This window comes from Nesoenas mayeri (assembly GCF_963082525.1).
Source record: "Nesoenas mayeri genome assembly, chromosome: 7".
Lineage (NCBI taxonomy): Eukaryota > Metazoa > Chordata > Aves > Columbiformes > Columbidae > Nesoenas > Nesoenas mayeri.
In genome coordinates, this window is record NC_137551.1 from 2,700,323 (window position 1) to 2,726,062 (window position 25,740).

Consider the following 25,740-nt stretch of genomic DNA (forward strand, 5'->3'; position numbering starts at 1 on the left):
ACTGAGATTTTTGTTTGATTTTATCAAGGAAGACTTTGAGGATTTTGTTTTTATGAAGTGAAGAGCAGGCACTGGCTGGGGGGTGGTTGTGGCTGGCCATGCTGTGGCTGTAGGTCCAGGTGAAGTTGAAAGCGTAGGAGTTATTGACAATAAAAGTAATCAAAGCTTTAAAAAGCAGGAAAGTTTGGACTTGGGGACCTCATTATTTCCATCCTCAAGCTCAGATCAGTCTAATTTGTGAAACTGGAGGTGTAAATCTTATCCAGTCACAAGTGTCATCATTAACGGGGAAGAGCAAGAGGCGTCAGCAGCAGTGGGGCCATCCAGGCAGCTATGAGCTGGAAAACAGCAGTATTACACAATCCTTAATTAACCTTTCCTTCCAAATTTGTTGCAAAGGCTTGAAGGAAAATGCCACATGTTGTGTCTGTGCAGGAAAGCCCAAATTTTTGGCAAGGGAGCCCCAGCAGGTATCACCTTTCTGGACTCAACCATGAGGTTGTGTGGCCACCATGTGCAGATGCAGAAATCAAACAGCGTGAGATGGGGTTTCAGGAAACCTTTAGTGGTGTGTTTATTGAGAACAGGACAGTATTTGTACCCTTGCACAAAAACCCAGTGACATCTGGAGTATTCCAAACCCCTGGGGACACTTACATCCACAAAGGTTTTAGGTTGTGCTTGAACTCGATCTTAAGGGCCAAAATTATTCTATGATTCTACGATGAATTCATGCTGGTCCAGGTACAGAGAAGCCAAAAGAGCTTTAGACAAAGAGTTAGGAGACTTGGATTTGTTTAAATTGGGGAAATAAAATCTGAGAAGGTTTTAGAGTTTTTTATACAAAGGGGAAGAAAATAACTCTTGTTTGGTCCATTGGTTTAGATTTAAGCTTGCAATGAGTACATTTAGACTCAGGAACAGAAAAAGGTGAGTAACCATTAGAGAAATAAGTTTTGGAAGCATCTTCAATGGGTATATCAACAAGACTGCTTTTAATTTGAGTCTGTACATTTGTGAGGGTTATTTTATGACATATCTGAAATAGCAGGAAAATGGGCTTTGTCATCCATGAGATTCAGGAAATTCCCAGTAGCTCCAGGTGTTGTCTGGAACTAGAAATGAGGATCCCCAGGAACTGGTCCTGTTCCCCTCTGGCCTCAGAAATCAAACTGGCTTAGCATCTGAGTTTGAGGTCCAGTCCTGTGCACTAATGGGGACCAACAAAAATGGATGTATCTGCTTGTCTTGACTGTAAAATCATTGTATTTACCATTCCTTAATAGAGCAAAGAGCAACAAAGCAGTCCCAAAATTAAATTCAAAGTTTTACCTTGGAAAATCATGGAAATTTTCCACCAGAAGATTGCCAGGTGAAAAATATATGCCATGAAAAACCTCTAGCGTGAAGAAGAATGGTAAAAGGGCATATTTCAAAGCAGTGAGACAATGTCTCCCATCTCAACTGACTGTAAATTAGGATGTAAATTAATTTATAGTGTAGCTGCTCTTATAATAGAGAAGGATAGGCTTCTACAGACACACAAACCTAAGCCAGCTGGAGTTCAGGATGTTTCCTGGGGGCAGAGGCAGCCACACTTGAGTTAATATAAGATGTAAGAAAGCCAAAACCATTCCTTTGTGTGAGTGCTTGGGTGTCGTGTCCTCGACTTTTAGCAGGTGCTAAAATTCAGTAGGACAAGTGGGGAACTGGTACCAGCCACAAAGCACCACATGTATTTCTAGTGCAATTCAGCTTCTAGACGTGGCAAATCGTTTCCTGCTGAAATGGATTGAGAAGAAGAAATACATCCACCTCTGCAGTAATTAACGTCAACTACGTAGACATAAAATGCCATGCAAATGATGATGTGTGCCGCACAGCTGGTGGAAAAGCGATGAAATGCTCTGTACCGCCATCCGGGGCAACAGCACATTTTTCCATAAATATCAGTTTTGGAGTGATTTTTAAGTCTGCAGAGGAGTTACTGTTATGAGTTGGATATATGGGCCCCTCAGTTCCAGCAGGACAGGGAACTGCTGGAGAGAGTCCAGCGCAGCCACCAAGATGCTGAAGGGAGTGGAGCATCTCCTGTGTGAGGAAAGGCTGAGGGAGCTGGGGCTCTGGAGCTGGACAAGAGGACACTGAGGGGGGACTCATTCCTGAGGATCAATATGGAAAGGGTGAGTGTCAGGAGGATGGAGCCAGGCTCTTCTCAGTGACAACCAATGATAGGACAAGAGGTAGTGCGTGCAAACTGGAAGACAAGAGGTTCCACTTAAATTTGAAAAGGAACTTCTTCTCAGTGAGGGTGTCAGAGCCTGGCCCAGGCTGCCCAGGGGGTTGTGGAGTCTCCTTCTGTGCAGACATTCCAACCCGCCTGGACACCTTCCTGTGTAACCTCATCTGGGTGTTCCTGCTCCATGGGGGGATTGCACTGGATGAGCTTTCCAGGTCCCTTCCAATCCCTAACATCCTGGGATTCTATGATATATATAACAAGCCTGAAGTATCTGCAGCTTTGGGGTTATATTTGGTTTAAGTCATGCTTTATTTAGGTTTGTGGTTACTGAATGCAATGTGTAGCCCCTGCCCTTCTCCTGCTCATCCAGGCTCGGCAGAGGTGGAACGTGAAATCTTTCTTGACTTTTTTGATGCTTTTCCAAAGCTTTTGGCTTCTCCTCGGGCTGCAGCAAATTGATTTTTTTCAGATTTTTTTCACTTTATTTTCCAAGACTGTGTTATGCTGCTCTCCAGACGTTACATAACTGGGTCCAGGGGTATTTTAGTAAATATATTAGTGGTGATAGAGCATAATCAGGAGGGGCTTTACCAATATTAAGGTCTACGAACACTTTCTAATGGATAAAAAAATAGGTTTCTTGAGACGTCTTTCACAGGCAAAACATCTTTTGCTTTTTCACTTCAGTTCAATGCATTTTTTAAGTCGTTCTCTTGTTCTGGTTTATATTAGAAATGGAGCCTTTCCGTAGCTTGGCAGGTTTTGTGATGCTTAAATGGCGAAATCTGAAAGACAAGGAGATTTCTAGTCCCACCTTCAAAAGATAAAACAGGAATGAAGGTTAGGCCATGCCTATCCTCTAGGCAAGCCCAGATCATTTAGGTTGTGGTTATAGAGTCACCTTAAGTTTGGTCCTGAGCTTCCATCCTCCACCATAAAATAACACACAGAATGAGAAACTGAGGACTCGGCCTGAACTGTTGGTGTCTGAGATATTAATTTTGTTGTTCTAGTCCAAAATGAAGGGTTTGGGCACTTGCTGCTCTTGCTTATACTGCTTTCGATCCCGTTATTGGCCTGACCTTTCATGCAGCCAATAAAAGGAAGGGTTCGCTGTAATTAGCCAAGTCAAACCCATTCTGAGTGAAGCTGGGTGAGAGGTGGGTGCTGGTAACAGGGTGCTCCTGCACTTTGGGAGACAAGGACAGGATGACCTGGGTCCTAGATCCACCCATGGAGTCCTAGCAAAGACAGGGCTAGAACCAAGGCTACAGCTACAGCGTTAGGCGTAGGCCGTCCAGGAGATGGGCTACAAGCTGTCTACATTGTAGATCCAAGGTCCACCCAAGAAATGGGGCTTGAGACAAGAGACAAGTCTGTACCTACAGCTGAGGGTCCCAGGCTGAGCTGAAATGGGGCTCCTGGACCACAGACAGAAGATGTTGGGTGACGGTCCCAATTTCTGCTGCTCAGGGTAATTAAGGCCTATTGGCACACTTAGGGCAACACCAAGCTATTCCAATATAAGTTGGGGAATGACTTATTAGAGAGCAGTGTAGGGGAAAGGGACCTGAGGGTCCTGGGGACAGCAGGATGATCATGAGCCAGCACTGGGCCCTTGTGGCCAGGAAGGCCAATGGTACCTGGGGTGGGTTAGAAGGGGGTGGTCAGTAGGTCAGAGAGGTTCTCCTGCCCCTCTGCTCTGCCCTGGGGAGACCACACCTGGAATCTTGTGTCCAGCTGTGGCCCCTCAGTTCCAGCAGGACAGGGAACTGCTGCAGAGAGTCCAGCGCAGCCACCAAGATGCTGGAGGGAGTGGAGCATCTCCCGTGTGAGGAAAGGCTGAGGGAGCTGGGGCTCTGGAGCTGGACAAGAGGACACTGAGGGGGGACTCATTCCTGGGGATCAATATGGAAAGGAGGAGTGTCAGGAGGATGGAGCCAGGCTCTTCTCGGTGACAACCAATGATAGGACAAGGGGTAATGGGTGCAAACTGGAACACAAGAGGTTCCACTTAAATTTGAAGAGGAACTTCTTCTCAGTGAGGGTGACAGAACACTGGCCCAGGCTGCCCAGGGAGGCTGTGGAGTCTCCTTCTCTGCAGACATTCCAACCCGCCTGGACACCTTCCTGTGTAACCTCATCTGGGTGTTCCTGCTCCATGGGGGGATTGCACTGGATGAGCTTTCCAGGTCCCTTCCAATCCCTCACATTCTGGGATTCTGTAAACTTAAGTCTGTGACTCGGAATCACAGATGGTTTGGGTTGAAGGGACCTTCCAAGCTCATCCACTCCAACCCCTGCCATGAGCAGGGACACCTTCACCAGCTCAGGTTGCTCAGTTGGTCACTATGCAAGAAGGTCAAGGTATTTGTGGGATAAAGGAAGGTTGTAGTGAATTTGACCTGCAGAGTGAAAAAGAGATGGATGGACCTTGAGGAGTCACCAGCCTGGAGAGGAAAGTAAGATGGACACAGTGACCAGGGTGGGGACACTGGGATGGATGGGAAGAGCGTTGCCTGTGGGAGGAGGTAGGTAAGAGGCTGGTGCAAACCACCTGCCTTAGGTGGGATTGCAGCGACCTGAAGTGGAGGAGACTGGAATTTGGTACCTGCGAAGCTTGGTGGTGGGTGGTAGTGTCAGCCAAAGATGAGCAGTGATGAAAAAACATCTCCCACGGCTTGTGATTGAGATCCTGCCGCTGGCATCTGTAAAGGAGAAGCCATAATCCTATAACAACTCCGCCTTCCTTCTTTGGAGTGCTCAGGAATTTAACAAGAGCACTGCTTAAAAATATGGTTCTTCTTTAAAAAAAAGAAGTCATGAATTCACAATAAACCCTTAAAAATATTCTCAACTGAAAGAGCCTCTTGGCATTTGCAGATAGGCCAGACATCCTTGCGATGAGCTGTGGTTTCGATAAACAAATACGTTGCTCATCGCTTCAGCGTGACAAAGGGGATTTGTCCCAGTGCTCTCACGCACAAAGGAGAGAAAAAGAACAATCCTAGAAACACTTGAAATGAGAGGAAAAAATTGGGCATCTCACTTGAGCTCCTCCTGCGTTGGTTTACTCACCTAGAAAACACATTTACAGATATTTTCATAGACATTAGCTGCTCTGAGCCGGAGCTGTGACCATAGGAACCTCTTGCACATGGTTGAAAACTACGTTGCACAAGCGTTTATGTTGTTCATGTGTAATAGATGTCTCACGTTACTGAAACTCTCGGGTCGCACTTTAATTCGATTTTAATATAGCTGTTCTCGAAAATAATGGCAAATTAGTCACTTAGCGCTCAGGTGAAGTGCTTGTGGGTTAAATTAGTTGTGGCAGAAGTCACAGATTATTTCTGGAGTAGTTTGCAGTTGTCAAATATGGATTAAATACAGTGCGAATGTACCAGAGCACTCTCTTCGTTAACACCGTACCCTCTGTGGTTCGTCACCCTTTCCTCAGCCACAATTACCTCGCAGCCTCCTTTAGGTTTCCCAAATTGCTGGCAGCTCAGGATCATATGTTTAAATGTGAAGGTTGCTGATTTTACACCAGCTTTTAAAAATGCAGCAGAAATCTCTGTGTTTGCAATAATTTTTGCCCTCTGCATCTCCTCATTCTCTACCAAGGGGCAGGAGTGGGTTCAGTACTATCAGATTATATATGATAGCACCTGTCATAGTGCTTCTGTTTTAATTAATACTGACATGGCTATGTCAGGTCTATAATCCAATAAAAATAAGAGAGGCCATCTCTTGCATAGTTTCTTCTCTCTGTAGAACCAGGGGATCACACAGTAAATTAAAGTGTTTTTCTCATCGTAACGTGGGAATCATAGCGAAATTCAGCAGTATAGTGAAATACAGGAAATATTCATATATAGAGAAATGCATTTCTATATAGGAATATAGTGAAATGTAGGAATTGGTGAAATGGCTCACTGGAGGCAGCACCAAAGGAGCAGTCGCAGTCCAGTGCAGTATTTGTAACCATAGTTGTTTCCCCATATACATACAATGATTGCAAAAATTAGATATACATTTACTTTTTAAATTAGGGCATGTGCATTAATACAAAAATAAATTGTGCTTTATGTAAACTGGACTTGATAAAACTGAAAAGAAGCAGAAGCCCTGCAGGTGTTTCCCTTTTCCCAGCATTAATACAAAGCAGAAAATCATTGTCAGACATCACCCGGCATCCTGCAATGATCCCAGCACATCGCGACTTGTTGGGGGAATTTTAACTTCAGTCTTGGCGTGAGTTGTTGGGAGTTCCATTTGCTTTCAGAAGTGTCAGTACGGTAAGGACAGAGCAGAATTGTTTTGACCAACAGTATCTTGAGAGCCCTTTTCACCATCTCCGAGTCATTAACTTCGTAAATATTGAAATAAGTTATCAGGGAGGGCTCTTTTTTTGTAAATCCTATTGAGCAATCCTTGCCAGGGCTGGAAACTTTCAGTTGAAGCCACTGGGAATATAAATATATTTTAGAAAGAGCAAGTAAGTCACCAGACACAAAACAAATTATTAGAAGTGTAGCCTATTTCAAGAGTCGTATGGTTTGCTTATATTGAATAAAAACCACATAAAATAATAGTTTTAAACCATCTTATCTGAACAAACTGAAACATTGTTCTATATTTCCCTTTCCTAATAGCTCTATAACCAAAGGTGCACAGGTAGTTTGGGTGTGTTTTGATATGTGCCTCCAAATTGAGGTACAAACATCTCTTTCCTACCCTATTTTGTTCCTTTTGTAGGCGTGATTTTAACGCCTTCTCCTATTGCAACGATGGGGCTTTTCACAGATTTTATGGAATGCCAGAACTCCTTTCAAGTAAAGCTTTTTCAAGTTGCGCATCTTTGTTAGGTCGGCATTAAAATTTGTAGACGTTTAGATGATTGCGTTGTGCTTATTAATTCTAGTAATGTATTTTTCTAGTCAAAACCAATGGCAAGTGCATGTTGTGTTCTCAGAAAACTGCAGTCTTGGGAAACCAAACAGTTTCTGGCTTACACCATCAGTGATGAACCACATCACCATGCTCTAGGGCTGCGTTGATTTGACTTCAACGATGGCCACCACGAAAAAGTAGGAAAGAGGGTGCAGAGCGGCACAGATTGAGAGCAGCATGAAGTCAACTCGCATTTGCTTCCAAGGGTGTTGGGTGATCGCATCATTCGCAAGGATAGTCCTAATATTTCAGATAAAACCACCTTCTGATGGCAGTTATCTTGGTCAGACCGTGGCCATCAAAGCGATGGCCATCCCATTGAAATGGACGTGCAGGCTGCTGCATATCCCAAAATCTATAGTTAGGCTTGTTGCTTTTTCTTTTTTTCTCTAAAAATGATGCTGACAACTGTCACAGTCGATTCGGTGATGGACTCGTGATGGTTCTTTTACCTTGATCTCAGAGTGCAAAATTAAGGCGACCAAAATGCCAAGGGGTTATAATTCAATCAAGCAGTGTTACTTTATTAATTTGCCCATAAAGCGGCACGCAATAGAGAGAGTAAGAAAAAGAAAGGGGAAAGAAACAGGGAAAAGTACAGGTAAAGATGAGAAATGAGGTTGCGTTTCTCACCAGTCCAGTTCCAGAAGCTCCCTCTGGTCTCCGGTCCTGTGGAGTCCTGCTGGTCCTCCATCGTGGTTTGGGATCCTCTGGTGGGAAGATCTTCAATGGTGTCAATTCTGGAGACCCCTTTTATGCTTCTTCACCCCCCCTTGCTCCCATTGTTTTAGCCCAGTCTCCGCCTTGATTTCACAACCCAGGCTCGTATGTGCAGGCTCAAAAGATTCACGCTTTCTTTTGCCAACGCTTACGTGTCCAGCATTCAGGGGTCTTTCTCTGGTCCATCAGGTGACCTCGGTACCCTTGGTGAGCTTCTGGGCATGCTCCTTTTTGTTGGCCATTGTTTGGGGGAAGAGGTGAGGGATGTGTAACTGAGGCAGTGACTATTGTTTCTGGGTCAAAGAGACCCTCTTAACAACAGCTTTCAGGAGGCGGGGGCTGGTTTAGCTGAAGCAGCAGGCAAAATCCACACAACAGCCATTGTTAGCAGGAGCCCCCCCATATCGGAGAAAGAGTGCAACATAATGCTTCTCCTCGGGCCTCTCTCCAAGTCATTGTCCATGCCTTCTTTCTGTCTCAGCTTCAGTTCTCTCAGTTCTTGATGGTGATGTTCAGGCCAATACTGCTCCATCTTCAGACCAGCTCTCACAACAACCCATTTTTCTTTGCCCACGTAGCTGAAGGACCTTGACCAGCCCCCTAAAGGAGATGAGTCCATGTCTGGTCCTTGGTGGCTGCTCTGCAGAAGCTGCTGCTGCCTGGGAGGGATCTAGGATAAAAAGCTCACGTCATGTGGGACTTTGGAAAATGAGTGTTTAGATAATTTAGACTTGAGAATGGTGTTAATGAGGGTTTCAAAGAAGGAAAGAGAAAAATTAGGTCTTCCCTGGTGGGTTTTAAAAATTTGCTGTGGGAAGAACATCCGGAGGTTCCTAATTTGCTGATATCGAAGTTATTTAATGCATTTTACCACTTTCCAGCACTGTACACTTGACTTTGTTACCGTGTTTTTAATAAGGTTGATTAAAAGTACTTAGGACAAGAAATAAGTTAAAGGAAAAACAATAATTGATGGGAAAAATCCGTTAACGGCTTGAGTTTAGTGGTCATAACTCGACACCCAGTATCTCTATCTCCCGTTATTATTTTGCTGGGTATTTTCTGATTATGCCATCGCTTTTTAGGTAAAAATGACTTTTACTGGGGATCCTTCGGAGCAGTATCCAAGTGTTATTTGGTGCCAGGGGCAGCGATGCCAAAAGTCGGGCAGCATCGTGCCAAGGTCGTATCTGTCTGCTGGGTTAACGCGGAGTTTGCTGGCGGCGTAACAGCAAGCGCCAAGTAAATAGGATGGTATATTTTTAAATTAAGTGATCCCATTTATTTCAGGAATTATGTCAGCATTATGAAGGGGTTAGGTGGGTAGGAGCTATGAGTGACCGACTTGGAGCAGGAATTTGTTGAGTTAGGGGGCATCAAAAAAGGCAAAAAGATGGGAACATCTCCCAAGATTTTTTTAAATCTAAGGCACATTTTTCCAGCTGAAGGTAAAGAAACAGAGGCTGATGTGTGACTTTATCTCTGCTCAAAGCTGCCTGTGTATTTCATATTCTTATTTTCCGACGCAGCTTTATAAACAGTGGGATCAATAGAATTTTATCAGGAAAGTTCCTGAAAGGGGTTAAAGAAAAATCATCATTCTTAAGTTGCTGCCGGTTTGTCAGAAGCAAAACTGTTGAAGTTATATCCGGCGAACTGGGCAACCAATTATAACCAGAAAAATACAAATATATGCGTTTCATCTCTTAAATAATATAATGATGGTTATAGTGATAAACTTCGTAACAGCTTTAAGGTGGTGGAGAATGTTGCTGTGTAATTCCAGTGCAGGGTTAAGGAGCGGTGCCAGCTCTCGTGCCACCTCTCTGCAGCCTCGGACTGATCTTTGGCTCCAAAATCTGCTTGGACCTCCCGGTGCTGCTCCCTGGAACCGCCCCCCCGAGCTCTGACCTTTCTCCAGGTCCCGAAGTTTGAAGCTGGAGGGGCTGTAAAATACCAGCACTCGCCCGGAGGACAACGCAGAGTGACAGGCTGGGGGGCAGGAGGCGTTTTTCGGGGGCCATGGTGGAGGCGCAGGCTGGCGATGGCGTATTCGGGGAGTGAGGACGACGCGTCCGAGGCCGAGCGCGGCCTCTCGGGGAGCAGCGATGAGTACTCCGGGGACGAAGGCCAGAGAGTGTCCCAGTCAGTGTTTGCAACCAAGGCGTTCGCTGGGAAATGCTTGTGGCACTTAGTGGTCTGCACTTCGAATACTTGCTTGTTGCATTTAGTGCCCTGCACTTCTATTACCTAATTTTGCATTTAATGCTGTGCACTTCTAATAATTACTTGTATATAATGCCTAACTACTATTGCATCTGATGGGGTGCAGTTCTAATAATCACTTGTTGCATTTAATGCCATGCACTTCTAATAATCGGGTGCTGTGCACTTCTAACTACTTTTGCATTTAGTGCCGTGCACTTAAAACAATCTGTTGCATTTAATGCTGTGCAGTTCTAATGACTCTTGTATTTAATGCCATGCATTTCAATTAAATACTTTTGCATTTAATGCCATGCACTTCTAATGAGTACTTGTGGCATTTAATGCCATGCATTTCAATTAACTACTTTTGCATCTAATGCTGTGCAATTCTAATAATTACTTGTTGCATTTAATGCCCTGCACTTCTAGTAACTACTTTTGCATTTAGTGCCATGCACTTAAAATAATTACTTGTTGTATTTAGTGCCATGCACATCTGTTATTAATAATTACTCTTGCATTTAATGCTATGTGGCTCTAATAATTGTTCTATCTAATGCCACGCATTTCAATTAACCACTTTTGCATTTAATGCCGTGCAATTCTAATAGTTACTTTTGCATTTAATGCCGTGCAGTTCTAACAATTGCCACTGCATTTAATGCCACTCACCTCAAACAACTACTTGTTGTATTTGACTCTATGAGCCTCACATAATTACTGTTACGTTTGAAGCCGTGCAGTTGTAATAATTAGGTGCTGGGTTTAACGCTGTGTGCTGTAGGTGGCGGCCGCCCGTCCAAGCGATACCTTTTAAAACGGGCTGGTGATTTCTTATGCTTGAAGGTGCCCGAGGTTAATCCGTAGCTCGGTGACACGGCTCTAGGTATGTTTGTCATTTCTCAGCGTACGCGAGGTGTTTGGCAGTCTGAACGTGTCTTGTGTTTCACAGCTGATTCACATGAAGATTTAACATTTATATTGAATTGAAAATACACTGTTTTGGTTTTTTTTCCTTCTGTTTTTAGAAACTTAGTTAAATTTTTCCTCCTGCTTGCAGCCTGGTTGGTGAACACCCCCTAACAGGAGAGGTTTGGACTGTGGGAACCAAAGCTGCTTCCCCATCCGTCCCTTTGCTGGTCTTTGCGGGATGAGGGTGGGTTGCTGGTGAGGATGCTCAGGATGGCTTTGGAGATACCCAAACGTTGCCGTCTCTTGATTTAACTCTTCATATATGAGCCACTTTATTTAACAGTTATTTCTACTTGTGCAGAACATAAGGAAACCTCCGAATCGCGCGACTTTCTGCATTAGGAAAGTAATACCTGCTGTTCCTCTGGGTCGGGTGATTGTGCAAAGTGAAATGCCCTTTGGGAAAGTGCCTTCATCCTGCATTAACTGCATGCTAATTAGAAGTATTAAGTACAAGATAGTGGAAACCGTAACAGTTACTTGTGCATTTTAATCTCTAGTGTCAAGGTTTATTTAAAATATCCGTGTTGAACTTGTCCTTAATCGTATAACTATAATATAATAACTATACTTACTCTGTAATCTACAACCGTAAAGGTATAATATTTTTTGCATAAAGTCATCTGAGATAATGGGACAAATAAGTTTTAACTGTAATTAATGAACAACCACAGAGTTTACATACTCGTTTTAATGTATTAATATACCGGCAAAAGTTGGCTACGGCAACTTAATGGGATATTAAATATTATCAGTCCTTAACCTCCCTATATTTATCTAAGTTTTAGAAGTTAATAGAGATAATTTTCTACTGCTATTCAACTACATCTTTCTACTTGCTTTAAATTATCATAATTTTGTTTATTGGCGTGGATAAATTAGCACTAATACACAATTTCATTGAAAATAGATTCAACGACTATAGACTTGAATATAAACGTTCCTTTCATTTGTGCTTTAATGATATTAAAGTAGCTCAAAAGTCATCAAAGTTAATTAATGATTATCTTAAAAGGGAGAGTGTATATTCCCATATGTGTGCACTTTTTTAATACCTCCAATCTTTAAACAGCATTTCTAACGGCATTTTTAAATCTCATTTTCTGCTTCAGTGGGAATGTACCATGGTTTTCCAGTCTAAATGAATTAGGTGTGTTTAAAGGACACGGGTCTCTTTTGCCTGTAATCCACTTACTCTTCATCCATAGGAAGGTTTGGAGTGAATTGGAAGAAAACAGCGACTCTAAATCCTGGACATTTGTTTGGCCAGCACAAAAACCATGATGGCATCCGATGAAACACCCAATCAGGCTGATTAAAATGAATTAACTTCATATTTATAGCTTGGACTGGCCGCGGCCAAGTTCTCCCTGGGGCAGGGAAGGGAGGACACCAAAGCACTTGGTCATGAAGAAATTAAAAACTCTAAGTGCAATAGTTTCAGTTTCCGAAAAGCTGGTGAAAAGCACCAGTGCAGTGTTTTAATACTGAGACCTTTCGAAAGCTCCATTCCAGTCAAGCCCCTTCCATTGGCACAGTGTCAGCTCCTCTAATAGCTGATATTTTGATAAAAAGCTATTTCTGTGGACAAATGTGCATAGTAAGAAGTGAGACTTGGCCTCTTATTGACAAGGAGAACCTGTTTCTTTTTTCCACTCGCGTGGAATTTTTAGCTTCTATGTGCTTGAGGCCCGTACAGATGATGAACATCAAACCAATCTAGAGGAAAAAGCTGTGAAACCCAGAAATTTCTTCTTGAAGTGCTTTGAGAATGTGATATGTTTGGAATGAAAAAGATTGTCGTGAAAACAATGCAGCCTACTTAAGAAACATATTTTGTCTTTCAGGGAGGACGTCAGAACAGCCAACGTCATTGCGGCTGAAGCGGTGACGTGTCTGGTCATAGACAGAGAGTAAGTACCTGCTTTTCCTGACGTGGGGTGGGCTGTAGCTCCAGTTGGCACCTTTTAACAAGAGACCTTGATCATTTTCTCCAAAGAAGCCGCTTAATTTGGAGGAATAAATCCACAGTGTGCTGTCCGCGGCCTTGATGAAGTAGAGTCAAGATCCGCCTGAATCAACAAGGTGAAACTCAGTAGTGACAAATTCAGAAAAAGGGAAATAAATGGGGAGATGGTGTTACTGCGGAAACGGATCCGGGCGTTACGGTGGAACACAGATTGAGTTTGTGTCGGCAAAATGTCATGAAAGGCATCGAGCTTCTGGCAAATGTTCAAGCAAGATGTTGTTATTCAAGTCCATGTGGGGACGGAGAGCCCTCGTCCAAAGGACCGAGTCCTGCTGGAAGCTCTACGGCTCGAAGGAGATCAGAAGAGTAGAATAATGTCTTATATAGGGAGCTTGAAGGAATTAGGGGGGTTAAATCTAGAAAATAAATGTCTGGGCTCCAGAAAACAGTGCTGCAGATTCAACTGCTCTTTCCAATTGATGGGAATGAGATTAGAAAAAAATGAGCATGACCTTTTGAAAATTCAGCATGACTCTTAGGGTGGTTTTCCAGGTGTGAGGGCAGGGAAGCACTGGCGTGGGCCATCGAGAGGTACGGCCACATCTTCCACAAGGGTCTTTCCAAGGGAATCCAGTGTAGGTCCGTGAAACCATGAGAGAGGCGGGTGAGATGAATGGGGATCGATTTTTTTCACACAGAAACCTGTGGGAGGGAGGTGAAAGCCAAAAGGAGGTGGCTCTTCACATGGGGATCACCCACAGAGCTACAGGAAACACCAGAAGAGTTTGTAAGTCTGGGAAATGAAAAGAAATCCATTGGATTTTTTTAAAGACATAGAGCCTACCTCTGGGCTCGGATCCTGTGGAGAGGTGTAGGAGGGGACCGAGGCAAATGTCGCAAACTGCGGTGTTACAGAATCCCAGAATGTGAGGGATTGGAAGGGACCTGGAAAGCTCATCCAGTGCAATCCCCCCATGGAGCAGGAACACCCAGATGAGGTTACACAGGAAGGTGTCCAGGCGGGTTGGAATGTCTGCACAGAAGGAGACTCCACAACCTCCCTGGGCAGCCTGGGCCAGGCTCCGCCACCCTCACCAGGAACAAGTTTCTTCTCAAATTTACGTGGAAACTTTTGTGTTCCAGTTTGTAGCCATTGCCCCTTGTCTTACCATTGGTTGTCACCGAGAAGAGCCTGGCTCCATCCTCCTGACACTCACCCTTTAGATATCTGTAAACATGAATGAGGTCACCCCTCAGTGTCCTCTTGTCCAGCTCCAGAGCCCCAGCTCCCTCAGCCTTTCCTCACACGGGAGATGCTCCACTCCCTTCAGCATCTTGGTGGCTGCGCTGGACTCTCTGCAGCAGTTCCCTGTCCTGCTGGAACTGAGGGGCCACAACTGGACACAAGATTCCAGGTGTGGTCTCCCCAGGGCAGAGCAGAGGGGCAGGAGAACCTCTCTGACCTACTGACCACCCCCTTCTAATCCACCCCAGGTCCCATTGGCTTCCTGGCCACAAGGGCCCAGTGCTGGCTCATGGTCACCCTGCTGTCCCCAGGACCTCCAGGTCCCTTTCCCCTATGCTGCTCTCTAATAGGTCGTTCCTCAACTTATACTGGAACCTGGGGCTGTTCCTGCCCAGATTCAAGACTCTACACTTGCCCTTGTTATATTTCATTCAATTTTTCCCTGCCCAGCTCTCCAGCCTGTCCAGGTCTCTGATGGCAGCACAGCTTCCAGTGTCAGCCGCTCCTCCCAGCTTGGTGTCATCAGCAAACTTGCTGACAGTCACTCTATTCCCTCATCCAAGTCATTGATGAATATATTGAGTAGTACTGACCCCTGGGGCACTGCACTAGATACAGGCCTCAACTGGACTCTGCCCCATTGACCACGACTCTCTGGTTTCTTCCCTTCAGCTGGTTCACAGTCCACCTCACTACCTGGTCATCCAGACCGTACTCCCTTGAGCTCTTCCCTGTTGTCCTTGAGCTCTTCCCTGGGCACAGAGTCTTGATGCAAGACACTGTCAAAGGTCAGATGCTGGGTTAGGGGAGACCTCTGAAGCCCTTCCGATATTCCAGTGGGATGGATGAGAGATGCATACGCTCAATCCTGCTTTGACACAAGTGGTTTGTATTATTTTACAGTCCTTCATTTCTAGAAATCTGGTGTTCTTTAATGGCCGACTTGCGGAATAACACTTCAGGAATCCCAGGTCTTCTGATAGGTTAGTTTGTTTATCAACAACTGAAAAAACAAATATAGTCTATCTGTTGGAAACAGATGGTGAACTTCAGGATTGTCAGCTGAGTGACTTGTGGGTCATGTACACAAGCCAGGTGGACTGGTTGATAAAAGACATGCTGTCCCTTGTCCTGAGGGGCAAAGAGACAAAAAACGGATTTATTTAGATAATTTAGCAAGCATTTATTCAGAGAAATACAAAACAACAAGTAATTTATGCATTTTTCTCAACGCTTCTGTAAGCGATATTTTTGGTTTGCACCATAAGCATTAAAAAAAACCAAATAACCAGTAATTGCATGGTCAGTCATTCCTGATGGTTTTACCGACTGTTTCTTTGCTTGTCTCTTTTGCCTTTTTCTCAGTATATAATGCCCTTGAAACAGTAAGGAAGTACAAGTTAAATTTAAACTGATGAAGCTGTAGTTAATCTATACCAGCGATTCTAGTAACGCTCTGCAATTAGTAGCACAGTAACACTATTCATAAGAATCCTATTTATAGAGCAAGAAAAGGAATGCTATTTATAGCACTATTTATAGCTCAGGGAAGGTTGTCCTGTGTCCTGACCAGTTCTTTCTTGGCATAGCTCTTCTCTTAGATTATTATTTTATTATAGGCATGCAAATAACTGTAGAAGTTCATTTAATATCGCGAAAACCTACTAAGACATCTGTAAGTTTGGAACACTGTGCAGACGCTGTTCTGTTAAGGAGGAAAAGTAGCATTTCTTGACATCCAGATAGACAGAATATTACACTATTTGGTTTGTTATGGTAAATGTTGGTGTTGAGTGATATGCAAGGTAGCAATGGAAGCTGGAAGTCAGTGTTACCTGCAGTCAAAGCTGGTTTGTGCAGAAGAAGGAGTGATGCATGTCATTAAGGTTGCCTAATATTTTCTATTGCAAGGCAGGCTCTTTTGTTAATCAAATATAACGAAGCAGCAGTTTTCTGCTTTGTGCGTGTCTCATTCTGAAACATTTCAGCAAAATTAACATTGCAGTTTCAAAGAACAAATTATGGGAAAATATCATCGCCTTAATGGTCAGACTGGAGAATTTCAGTCTTACTAGCGATTGGTGTTAATATTACCCATTGGTGTTATCTTGTCATCAGCTTCGTTGTAGAAATCTTCCCAAAACATCCAGAAGTTGTTCCCCAGACACGTTAGAGCCAATACAGCTGCTGTACGCTTGACGCGCAAGAGTCACCCCTTGGTGCCAAAGCAAGTTCTTCCAAAGAGAGGTGGAAGAACAATTTCTGACAATATTACGAGCAATTGTAGGGCTCGTTTAGTTGCCTGGGGGGTTTTGAGGGTGATAATACAGGAAACTTGTTTTTTAGGGATGAGTCAGGCCACCAAGCAAGGTCTCGGAGAGTTGGGTTTGAGATGGGACGTTGCGTAAGCGTGAAAAGATGGTTTGCCTAAAATAATTTCTGAAATTCAAAATATATGTACTAAAATGCTTCATGGGGCGAAACAGTGGGAGTTGAAAACACCACGAGGAAAGCCAAAAGGTAGTATGTAATGGGTCTTTAATTACCAGACTCTCACAGCATTGCTGCTGCCTTGCTTTTTAATTTCCTTGTGAAACAAGGCAGTCATTGCAGTCACAAAAACACCCCAAAGACACCCAAAAAGTAGTATAGCTAGTTCTTACAAATCTGTGTAGACATGCTTTGCAACCATGGATTTTTAGCTTCCTTTTCTGATGTAGAAACAAGCAGAGTCGTGATCCAACAAAGGAAACAACCTGCAGCCCAGCAAGCGTTCCATGTGTCCCATGGACTTTAATTCATATTGTTCCAATCATCCTTAAAATATTTGTTATGAAGGACAACCTTGACATTCTTTCCATCTTGCAATGATCTTTTTAAGTCCCTTCCTTTACCAGAATAATGAATTTCAGTGGGATTTGGTCCTTAACGCTCTCTGGCTTCATCAGCAGGCTCCACCATGCAGGAGGTGAGATGAAGCTGAGCACCCAGCTCCAACCAAGCTGTAGGAGAAATTTCAGCTCACTTGAAGTCTTAACATCAGCTTATGCTGCATTTTGCTCCCATGCGAATGAATAAATATTGCTCATGAACAACTTGCAAGTTCAACATCCTTCTCAAAATTGGAGAGATGTGGATTTGATGGTGTGTAAGGAATTGGCTGGATAGTTAGTTTGAGATGGTTGCCAGTATTTAAAAAACTATAGAAAATGAAGCAAGTGCCCGAGGTGGGATCTCCAGGTCAGATGGCTGCTGTGGTGCAGTCGTACAAGCTCTGCAGTGACCACGTTGGCAGTATTATTATTAATTTGGGTCACCCAGGGAGGACTATGACAGCAAGTAGGTTATTTGCTAGAATATGACAAATCGTCATCTTGCCAGAAAAACAACAGTGCAGTCCTACCTGTTCAGGTGTATTTCAATAAACAAGCTTAGTAATTGGTAGGAAAATTTCCGGGGAATTTCATTTTATATTCAAAGTTTCAACCTGTCCGCGTATGCTGTCATTGAAGAGGAGGTTCTGATAACCCAGTGGGGAAAACAAAGCGAGACGGCAACAAGGCTGCTGAGATGAAGGTGATGGCTTTGCTAAGCCGGGCGGGCTGGCGTCTTCTCCATTCTCAGGCTTAATGGCGGGCCCAGGTGGCTTGAGCCAAGCTGGCTGGTGGGAAGGAGATGATCTTCTTGCCAACAGGGAAGCAGAGACCCAACTGGGAGCCTTAGGCAGTTGGCTTGAAAAGTTCAGCAGAATCCACGTTATCGTTCATGGGAATTGAAAAACTCCACATCTGACCGTTCCAAGGAATTTGTACAAGCTTTTGGATACTTGAGGAGCCAGGCAGCTCGTTGCAAAAATACAGTTTTCTTCTGATGAAACGTACGATCTAGGTAAACATATTAATATTTTATAACAGTTTTTAGCTGTCAGATGTCTCGTATTCATTTTTAATTCCAAGAGTGATTTTTCTTCACAATTTGTAGGCTTTCCATGTTTATGACTTTGAGACCCTCTGTGAAATCAAATCGAAGCTGTTGCTAGTGAAGTATTTCCTCTTGCAATACTACAGTAATTCACCCCCTAGGATGAAAATCATTATTGTGGGAGATGCACGGTGTTGGTGCCTCCAGAGTTTTTCAAGCTCGGCCCTGTCGTAGCTCGTCTTAGTGAATTTTCAAGTTCCCCAGAGGCATTATTAGGTTTTTTTGCAGAAATACAGTTGAGTTGATTGGGGAAAAGTTAACGATGACAATATGCAGAAGTTAATGATTACGATATGCTGGATTTGATGCATTGGTCCTCTAGGAAATCTTCTTTAAAACATCTTCTGATAAGAATTGTGTAGAGGCAATCAGGACAACCTTGAGCATCTGTTTAGTAGATCAATTTGAATAAACACCTACAGACACACATTTTACTTGCAGCTACTTCGTAAGGAGATAAAATAAAAGGATCAAAACCTGTTCCTGACACATTCTTGGCACCCTGAGAGGAGAACTTGGTGCAACTTTTTAAACTTTGCATGTACCTCTTGAACCTGAAAAGCTTTTTTAAAACATTCATAGTTTCTCCCGAACTGTAAGAGTATTTACACTGAAGTTGATTCGCGTTCATGTTTTATTTATATGTGATTTTATTTTTTCCCTCCATATAATATATTTATGTCGATAACAGTATTTTCCTGGAGTGCTGAGGCTTAGTGGGCGTGAATGTTACAGGTGCTGGGCCTACAGAACCACAACTGTTAGAGGGAGGAGCTGAAGGCCAAGAGCCACTAAAACTCAAGGCAGGGCCCCTCCTGATGGAGGCCGGTAGTGCCACAATGTGGTATTTGCAGATATTGAGTGCTCAGCGCTTATTATCTCCTTTGGTTACTCATATCAAGGCAATACTGTTTTTTGAAGGAAACATTATAAATATTTCCAGTATTTTCACTTTGGCTTTTGCCCTATTGAAAGCCCGCTTTTGGTTATGAGATGTCAAGAAAGGTTGTTGGATCAACCCTCTTGGCAATGGAAATTATCCTGGCATGACTGACCCTACACAAGCTGAACTGAACTCTTGCATTGGAGATTTTCAGTTTTGCTTCTTTACTGTTTTTCCCAGTTGAGGTGAAGTTTATCCATGGAGAAAATTGATTATGAGAACAGAATGGTCTCATATGAAGAGAGAAGGCTGTGCAGAGAAAAAATACAACAGTTTTCCCATTAAATTCTTGGGGAGGTTGTGGCTGAGATGATAGTTCAGCATTGAGACAGGCAATAAAAAAGTGACTCCATTGAACTTCAAAGTCTTACTCAGTCCTAAGTCCTGCTTAAGATATTTTAATAAAAAATTCAGGGTATTAGACAAACCATTGTTACTCCTTTCAGCGAGTTTTTCTTATTTGCCCCTATAATGTTTCGCAAGATGAAGATTTATTTGCATTCCCCAAGAGAAAGAATTGAATGTTCAACCCTGCCACATTATCCTAACCACATGAAAGAAAACCAAGCCCGGCTATTTTAAATGGCATTTTAAGGTCATGTCTTCCAGCGTTCCAGGAGAGTTATGGTACAACACCGTCTTGCTTTATTGCTTGAATATCTGTTTGTGGCACAAGGGAGCATTAACACGCGTGTCTTGATTTGCTCACGCTCCATCTTTCAAGGGGTTGACTTCATCCTATGGCACGTATTTGGCGCAGGAAAAATGAACCTGGGCGTGGTCCTGAGATCAGCTGATCGGAGGCAGCTCGGCGAGTCCTGATTAAGCAAAATCTTTGAGGTACAGAGAAGCCGTTTTTGGGGCCAACACTGGGCCCTTGTGGCCAGGAAGCTAATGGTACCTGGGGTGGGTTAGAAGGGGGTGGTCAGTAGGTCAGAGAGGTTCTCCTGCCCCTCTGCTCTGCCCTGGGGAGACCACACCTGGAATCTTGTGTCCAGTTGTGGCCCCTCAGTTCCAGCAGGACAGGGAACTGCTGCAGAGAGTCCAGCGCAGCCACCAAGATGCTGGAGGGAGTGGAGCATCTCCCGTGTGAGGAAAGGCTGAGGGAGCTGGGGCTCTGGAGCTGGACAAGAGGACACTGAGGGGTGACTCATTCATGTGGATCAATATGGAAAGGATGAGTGTCAGGAGGATGGAGCCAGGCTCTTCTCGGTGACAACCAATGACAAGACAGGGGACAATGGGTTCAAACTGGAACACAAAAGGTTCCACTTAAATCTGAGCAGAAACTTCTTCATAGTGAGGGTGGCAGAGCCTGGCCCAGGCTGCCCAGGGAGGTTGTGGAGTCTTCTTCTGTGCAGACATTCCAACCCGCCTGGACACCTTCCTGTGTAACCTCATCTGGGTGTTCCTGCTCCATGGGGGGATTGCACTGGATGAGCTTTCCAGGTCCCTTCCAATCCCTAACTTTCTGTGATTCTGTGTTGAATGAGCGAATTTTTTCATCATTTCATGGCCGAGTAAGGAATGTTGCGTCGAAAAGATACTTTGGCCTTAATTTTGGAAATTACAGCCTGCCTCTGTCAAAAAACACCAACGCAATTTCCACGCAAGAGTAAACGGGTGTTTGGCTTCATCATTAACGTGTTTCTGCTGCGGAAATTTTTTCCTAGATTGTAGCATTGAAAATAGAGACATATTGAATATTCTGCTCTTATCCTAAATTCATAAATATGTTCCTAAATGGTGATTCTTTATTTTTTGTCTACTTCTCAATTATTTTTTTACAACTTCTTAATAGTCATTTGTGTTCTTTGGCTCTATGTTTAGTGCCTCAGGAGACCCACAAACTTATAGAAGCCGGACTGCAGGACTCTCATTTCTGGAACTGTGACCTTAAGGCAGAGATGAGTCAAGAGACTGTGATTTGCAGCAAACTAGCCCAACTCTTTTCTCATTTTTAAATGACGCATTCTTTTTTTAAAAAAAAAAATAAAATAAAATAGCCTATGTGTGACAGACACGTTGGGAACAGTGGAAACATATAGTAGGGAACTATGCTTTCACCTGGAATATTTTCAGTTTTGGTGTTAATTGATTTCAGTCATTAAAATTACTAAAAATATTCAATTTACATTTCTTATTTAGTCTCCAGTACTGTGGTATCACTACCAAAGTCATAACAGTTATATATATATATTTTCTTCTCTCTGCATTGATGCTTGTTAGGTGATCAAATAGTCATTGGGTCCATTTGTTTGAGTCACTCATGATATAAAAAGATTTTAGGATTGTTTTTCTGATGTGTCTGTGCCCTTTGTATCTCCCCTGGGACAGAGGATGGCATTAGGGGACAGCTCAGCACCATGTGTATCAAACACTCCTAATGTTTCACCCCATCTTACTCATTTTTAACCCAATTAAAGGCAAATTTCCTCTTAAATGTCATTAAGCAATTTGGCTTATGACAATTTGCTTGCCTTTCTTCCCTCACTTTCATGTCCTTCTCTGTTTTGTTGGGGTTTTTTCCCCTTTTTATTTCTCTCTGCTGTTTCTCTTTAGATGAGAAAGCCAAGATACAGAAATAAAGATTATCCTTCCCTTGGAAAGCAGAGGTTTCTGCTTGGAGGCCAGGGAAATGGTGGTGGCATCTCACCATTGCTTGCCAGTCGCGTTGACGTGTTGGCTCTAAAACTTACATTGGGCAGAAGGAAAATGGTGGTAATTTCAGTGCATTCAGTCCCTAAAAGAGCCGAATAACTAAATTGGGATTTTCTTGGTGTTAGTTTTTGCATTTCCAGCCTTTCTTTAACGGGCCTAAGGCCGTGTTTGCCGGCAGGTGCTTGGCCCTGGCCCTGGTTTGGTTGGTCATGGCCATCCCTGCCATGGAGGGGTGGCCCCTGGTTGCTGCCACGTTGACTTGCTTGGCTCCCAAATGGAGACTTTTCCTCTAAAAGTGCCCCTTTATTTTCACAGCTCCTTCAAACACTTGATCGGCGGCCTAGACGACGTTTCCAATAAAGCCTATGAAGATGCAGAAGCAAAAGCAAAGTAAGTGTCTGCTCGTTGTGTTCAGCATGAAATCTTGACCTGGTTTTTATTGATGGTACATCATTGTAATTCCAAAAAATAGCTGCTTTTTCTCAACACAGTGGTGTAAAACAGCTTAAAACATAATGAATATTCCTTGAGATGAGGCTCATTCTGTCTCTCTCCATGAGCATGAGAGGATTAGAGGGAGATGGGGCTCAAGGTCCATCTTAATCACAATATTTGAGTCCACAGAAGTGTTAGATCTTCAGAATTTGTCATTAAATAATTCTCTTGAAATAGTTTGGGGTGAGAAATGAACAGATCCTGGAAAGCTCAGGTGATGAAGGAAATGGTTGTTAACATCATTTGTTTCTTAAGAGAACTCGGATCCTTCTCAGGCATTTTCACTGAAGTTAAAATGTGTTCCCAGACAAAGGATGATGAGAAATGGAGTTTGTCAGTTTTGAATGAATACTAGTCTCACTCTAATGTAAAGAAACATATTCAGCTAAAGTCCTGCTATAAATATCAATTCCTTTCAGAAGTGACCTGTAGTGTACTTTAAAATAATTCGAGAAAAACCCCACTCTTCATTCATTCTTGTTCTAGAGTTTGTCATGTCTGTATATTGATTTATACCAACAAAAAGCTTTGGAAGAGGGATGTGTTCCAATTAGAGGGATACTGCATAGAAACCATATGATTCAAGGCAAAAGTAGTTTAAAAACTGAAGTTATTCTATACAAAATTGTTTTAATTTTCTTCTATTTTTACTATTATTATTATGATTACCACATTAACAAAGGGGGATAGGTGTTTCCTCAAGGTCAAATGCTCGGTGTGGTTGTTAATCAGTGGTCTGCAGTCTAAATTTAAGATTATTCTTAAGTTATGCTTAGTAACTTCTCATTAAACCAGAGGGGTTTGAAATAGTGTATAACAAAGGAATTTGGCACTTCCGTGGAGAGGAAATATAAAGCCCTAATTAGTTAGGTGATTAAAAATAACTCTTTGTTTCAGAAAGTAAATATGTGTCCCAAGAAACTTAGTTTCTTGAACAAAACTTGCTAATATTGTGAAGTACCTGCAAATTAAGCTAGGATTTTCTTTTTCATCATCTTTGAGAGATATTTGCAATATATTTTTAATCATGTTTAATTCTTTACGGTACTAGAAGGCACCCTAGGGTTGCATTTTAGTCTAGAATAATATTTCCATGCCCCAAATGGAACATATAAGTTTTCTTCTAAAAGTGCTAAAGCTCCCTAAAATTCTTGTTGACTTAATTAAAAAGACAGGAGGCTCTCAGCCACTTTTACCATCACAGAAAATAGGTGTTTGGACACAGAATGCAGAGTCAAATGGACACAGTGCTATAGCTGCAGGTAACTATCTAGCAGATGTTATAGATAAGTATATAATTATATATATTAGCTGTTAGTACCAGTAATGAAAATTGGAATTTTTGGTTTTCATAATAACGTGATGTTACAATCACAGAAGCTGTTATAAGGTTATACCACGATCCATTGACGCCAAGCAATATCTGCAAGTAGGACTTGCCATTCCCCATTTCATAGTCTGTCTTTGCACATCTACAATTTTAAGCTGTATCATTAATAGAGTATCACATAGTCAATAATTATCACAGGCAACTTTTGTGTGTGCAGATTGTATGGAAGCTCTTTTGGGGTGGTTTTGTGCATTTTAGGAAGGACTTTCAGGATCTCTTGTGCACTTTGTAATGTGTCTGTAGGGAGGCGGCAGTTTTGGACCTATTTTGGATAAACTCTTCTTTTTGGGAACCAGCGGGCCAATGTCAACCTGAACATTTTTGAGCTTTTACCTTCTTTATTCCTCTTCTTTTCTTCTAATGCCAAGTATTTAACCTCAAGGAAGGGCAAAGCAAAGGATTCCTGGTGATAGAGGGATTGGTCCCCAAAGGGAGGAATTGATTAATTTTGAAAGCAACTTTCAGATCATTAAAGTCAGAGGCCTGCGCTTGCATCTTGTTGCTCAAGAACTGTAGGTGACAGAGACATTAGTGCCCCTCACGTACTGACATTTTACCTTTGAAAAAGCTGTCTTTTTGCTTTCAACATTCAAAAAACCAAAAGCTCTTTCAAAAGATGTGGCACTTATTAGTCAAATACCATATTCACGTTTGCTGGACTCCTTGAAAGCAAGTATATGCCTGCAAAAAGATTATTTAGAAGAGGGAGAAATGGCAAAGTTACTAAGAGAGGCAAGTGAGATGCATTAGAAGCTGTTTCAGAGAGTTTTATTGCTCAAGAGCTTTTGTTTCTGTATCTCACAAGATAAAACTCCTCTGGGAGAAGAGTCTGCTTGGCAGAAGTTTTAACCTGGATTACTTTTCAAGCAGCTGCTAATTAGCTCCAGCTAATTGTCCTTCAAGGGCTTATGTTTTCCAAGAGGAAGATTGTCAAAGGGAAGAACTCGACACATAAAGCACATTGGGGTTTGCTGAAGCATTACACAAATCACATAAAAAGTATCTTTTCCATTTTTTTGGCATCCTCGTAACTGGCATCTCATTTTCAGTGCGTGTATGGCAGCCGCCAAAAGGCCTTTGGATGGATAGAAAATCCCTGTATACACGTGTCTCTCTGGATATGGGGTGGATCAGGGTGGTCCTTGCGAAGGTCAGATGTTCAGTAGATCTAACCACGCAGAGTAAATACCAAGGACATCATCACGAGACATCTTTAGGGAGTGTGAGACCCTGCTTTTTAGTGGTGTGATGGCTGCATTAATGGCCAACGCGTGAACAATTTAATCTTAGCATCGGTTAAGCAATATGGACAGAGATGATCTGTATAAAAATATCTACAAAATGGCAGCAAATGCATTGTCGTATAAATCTACTCTATCAAGGTGATGAGTAAATTCTTGTTAATTTAGGTTTAGACTGCACCCAACACATGGTTCACACACCTAAAGTAGGATGTGGCCCATGGGCAGGAGTTCATTGCAGAAATTACTACCAAGTTGGTGGCACTGGTGGGGTTTTTTTATCTCCATGCTAGAGCATGACCCTGTGGTCCCAGAGCTGGTAGAGAACCCCGTTGCAGACATGACCGAGAGGACATTAGGCCAAAGTTACAGGGTCAGAAGATCTTCCCATGTATCCAAGAGTCCTCCGGGTTTGAAAGGGCTGAATGTTTCATTGAGTTAATCTCTCGGCAGGCTGGTGTTTTCCCAGCCAAGCCTTGAGATATAGTTAGTGTTCTCCCAGGACTTGGGGAAACGTTCTGGCAACCAAACTGCTGTAGGCAACTGAGCTACCACTTCCTACCCTTGGGCGTGATTTGAAGGGAAAAGTAAGCTCTGCTCAGCTCTTGTAGGCAAAAAAATACAATACAACCAGTCAGATACAGTTCAGCTGAGCAGGGTGGCTTCCTGCACCATCACGAGGTGTCATGGGGGACCATGACCATGATGGTTGTAGG

At 43.0% G+C, this 25,740-nt stretch overlaps 1 protein-coding gene across 2 annotated transcripts in view; it reads left to right on the top strand.

Annotated features, from left to right (window-relative positions):
- Positions 1-25,740, top strand: part of PRKG1 (protein kinase cGMP-dependent 1) — a gene marked incomplete at both ends in the record, with an annotated part of 441,876 nt that overhangs the window by 358,270 nt on the left and 57,866 nt on the right. For both annotated transcript variants that reach the window (XM_080348292.1, XM_080348291.1), the window contains 2 exons: positions 12,946-13,011; positions 22,214-22,288. In XM_080348292.1, the coding sequence (XP_080204418.1) occupies positions 12,946-13,011; positions 22,214-22,288 (141 nt within the window). The remainder of the gene's footprint in view (positions 1-12,945; positions 13,012-22,213; positions 22,289-25,740) is intronic.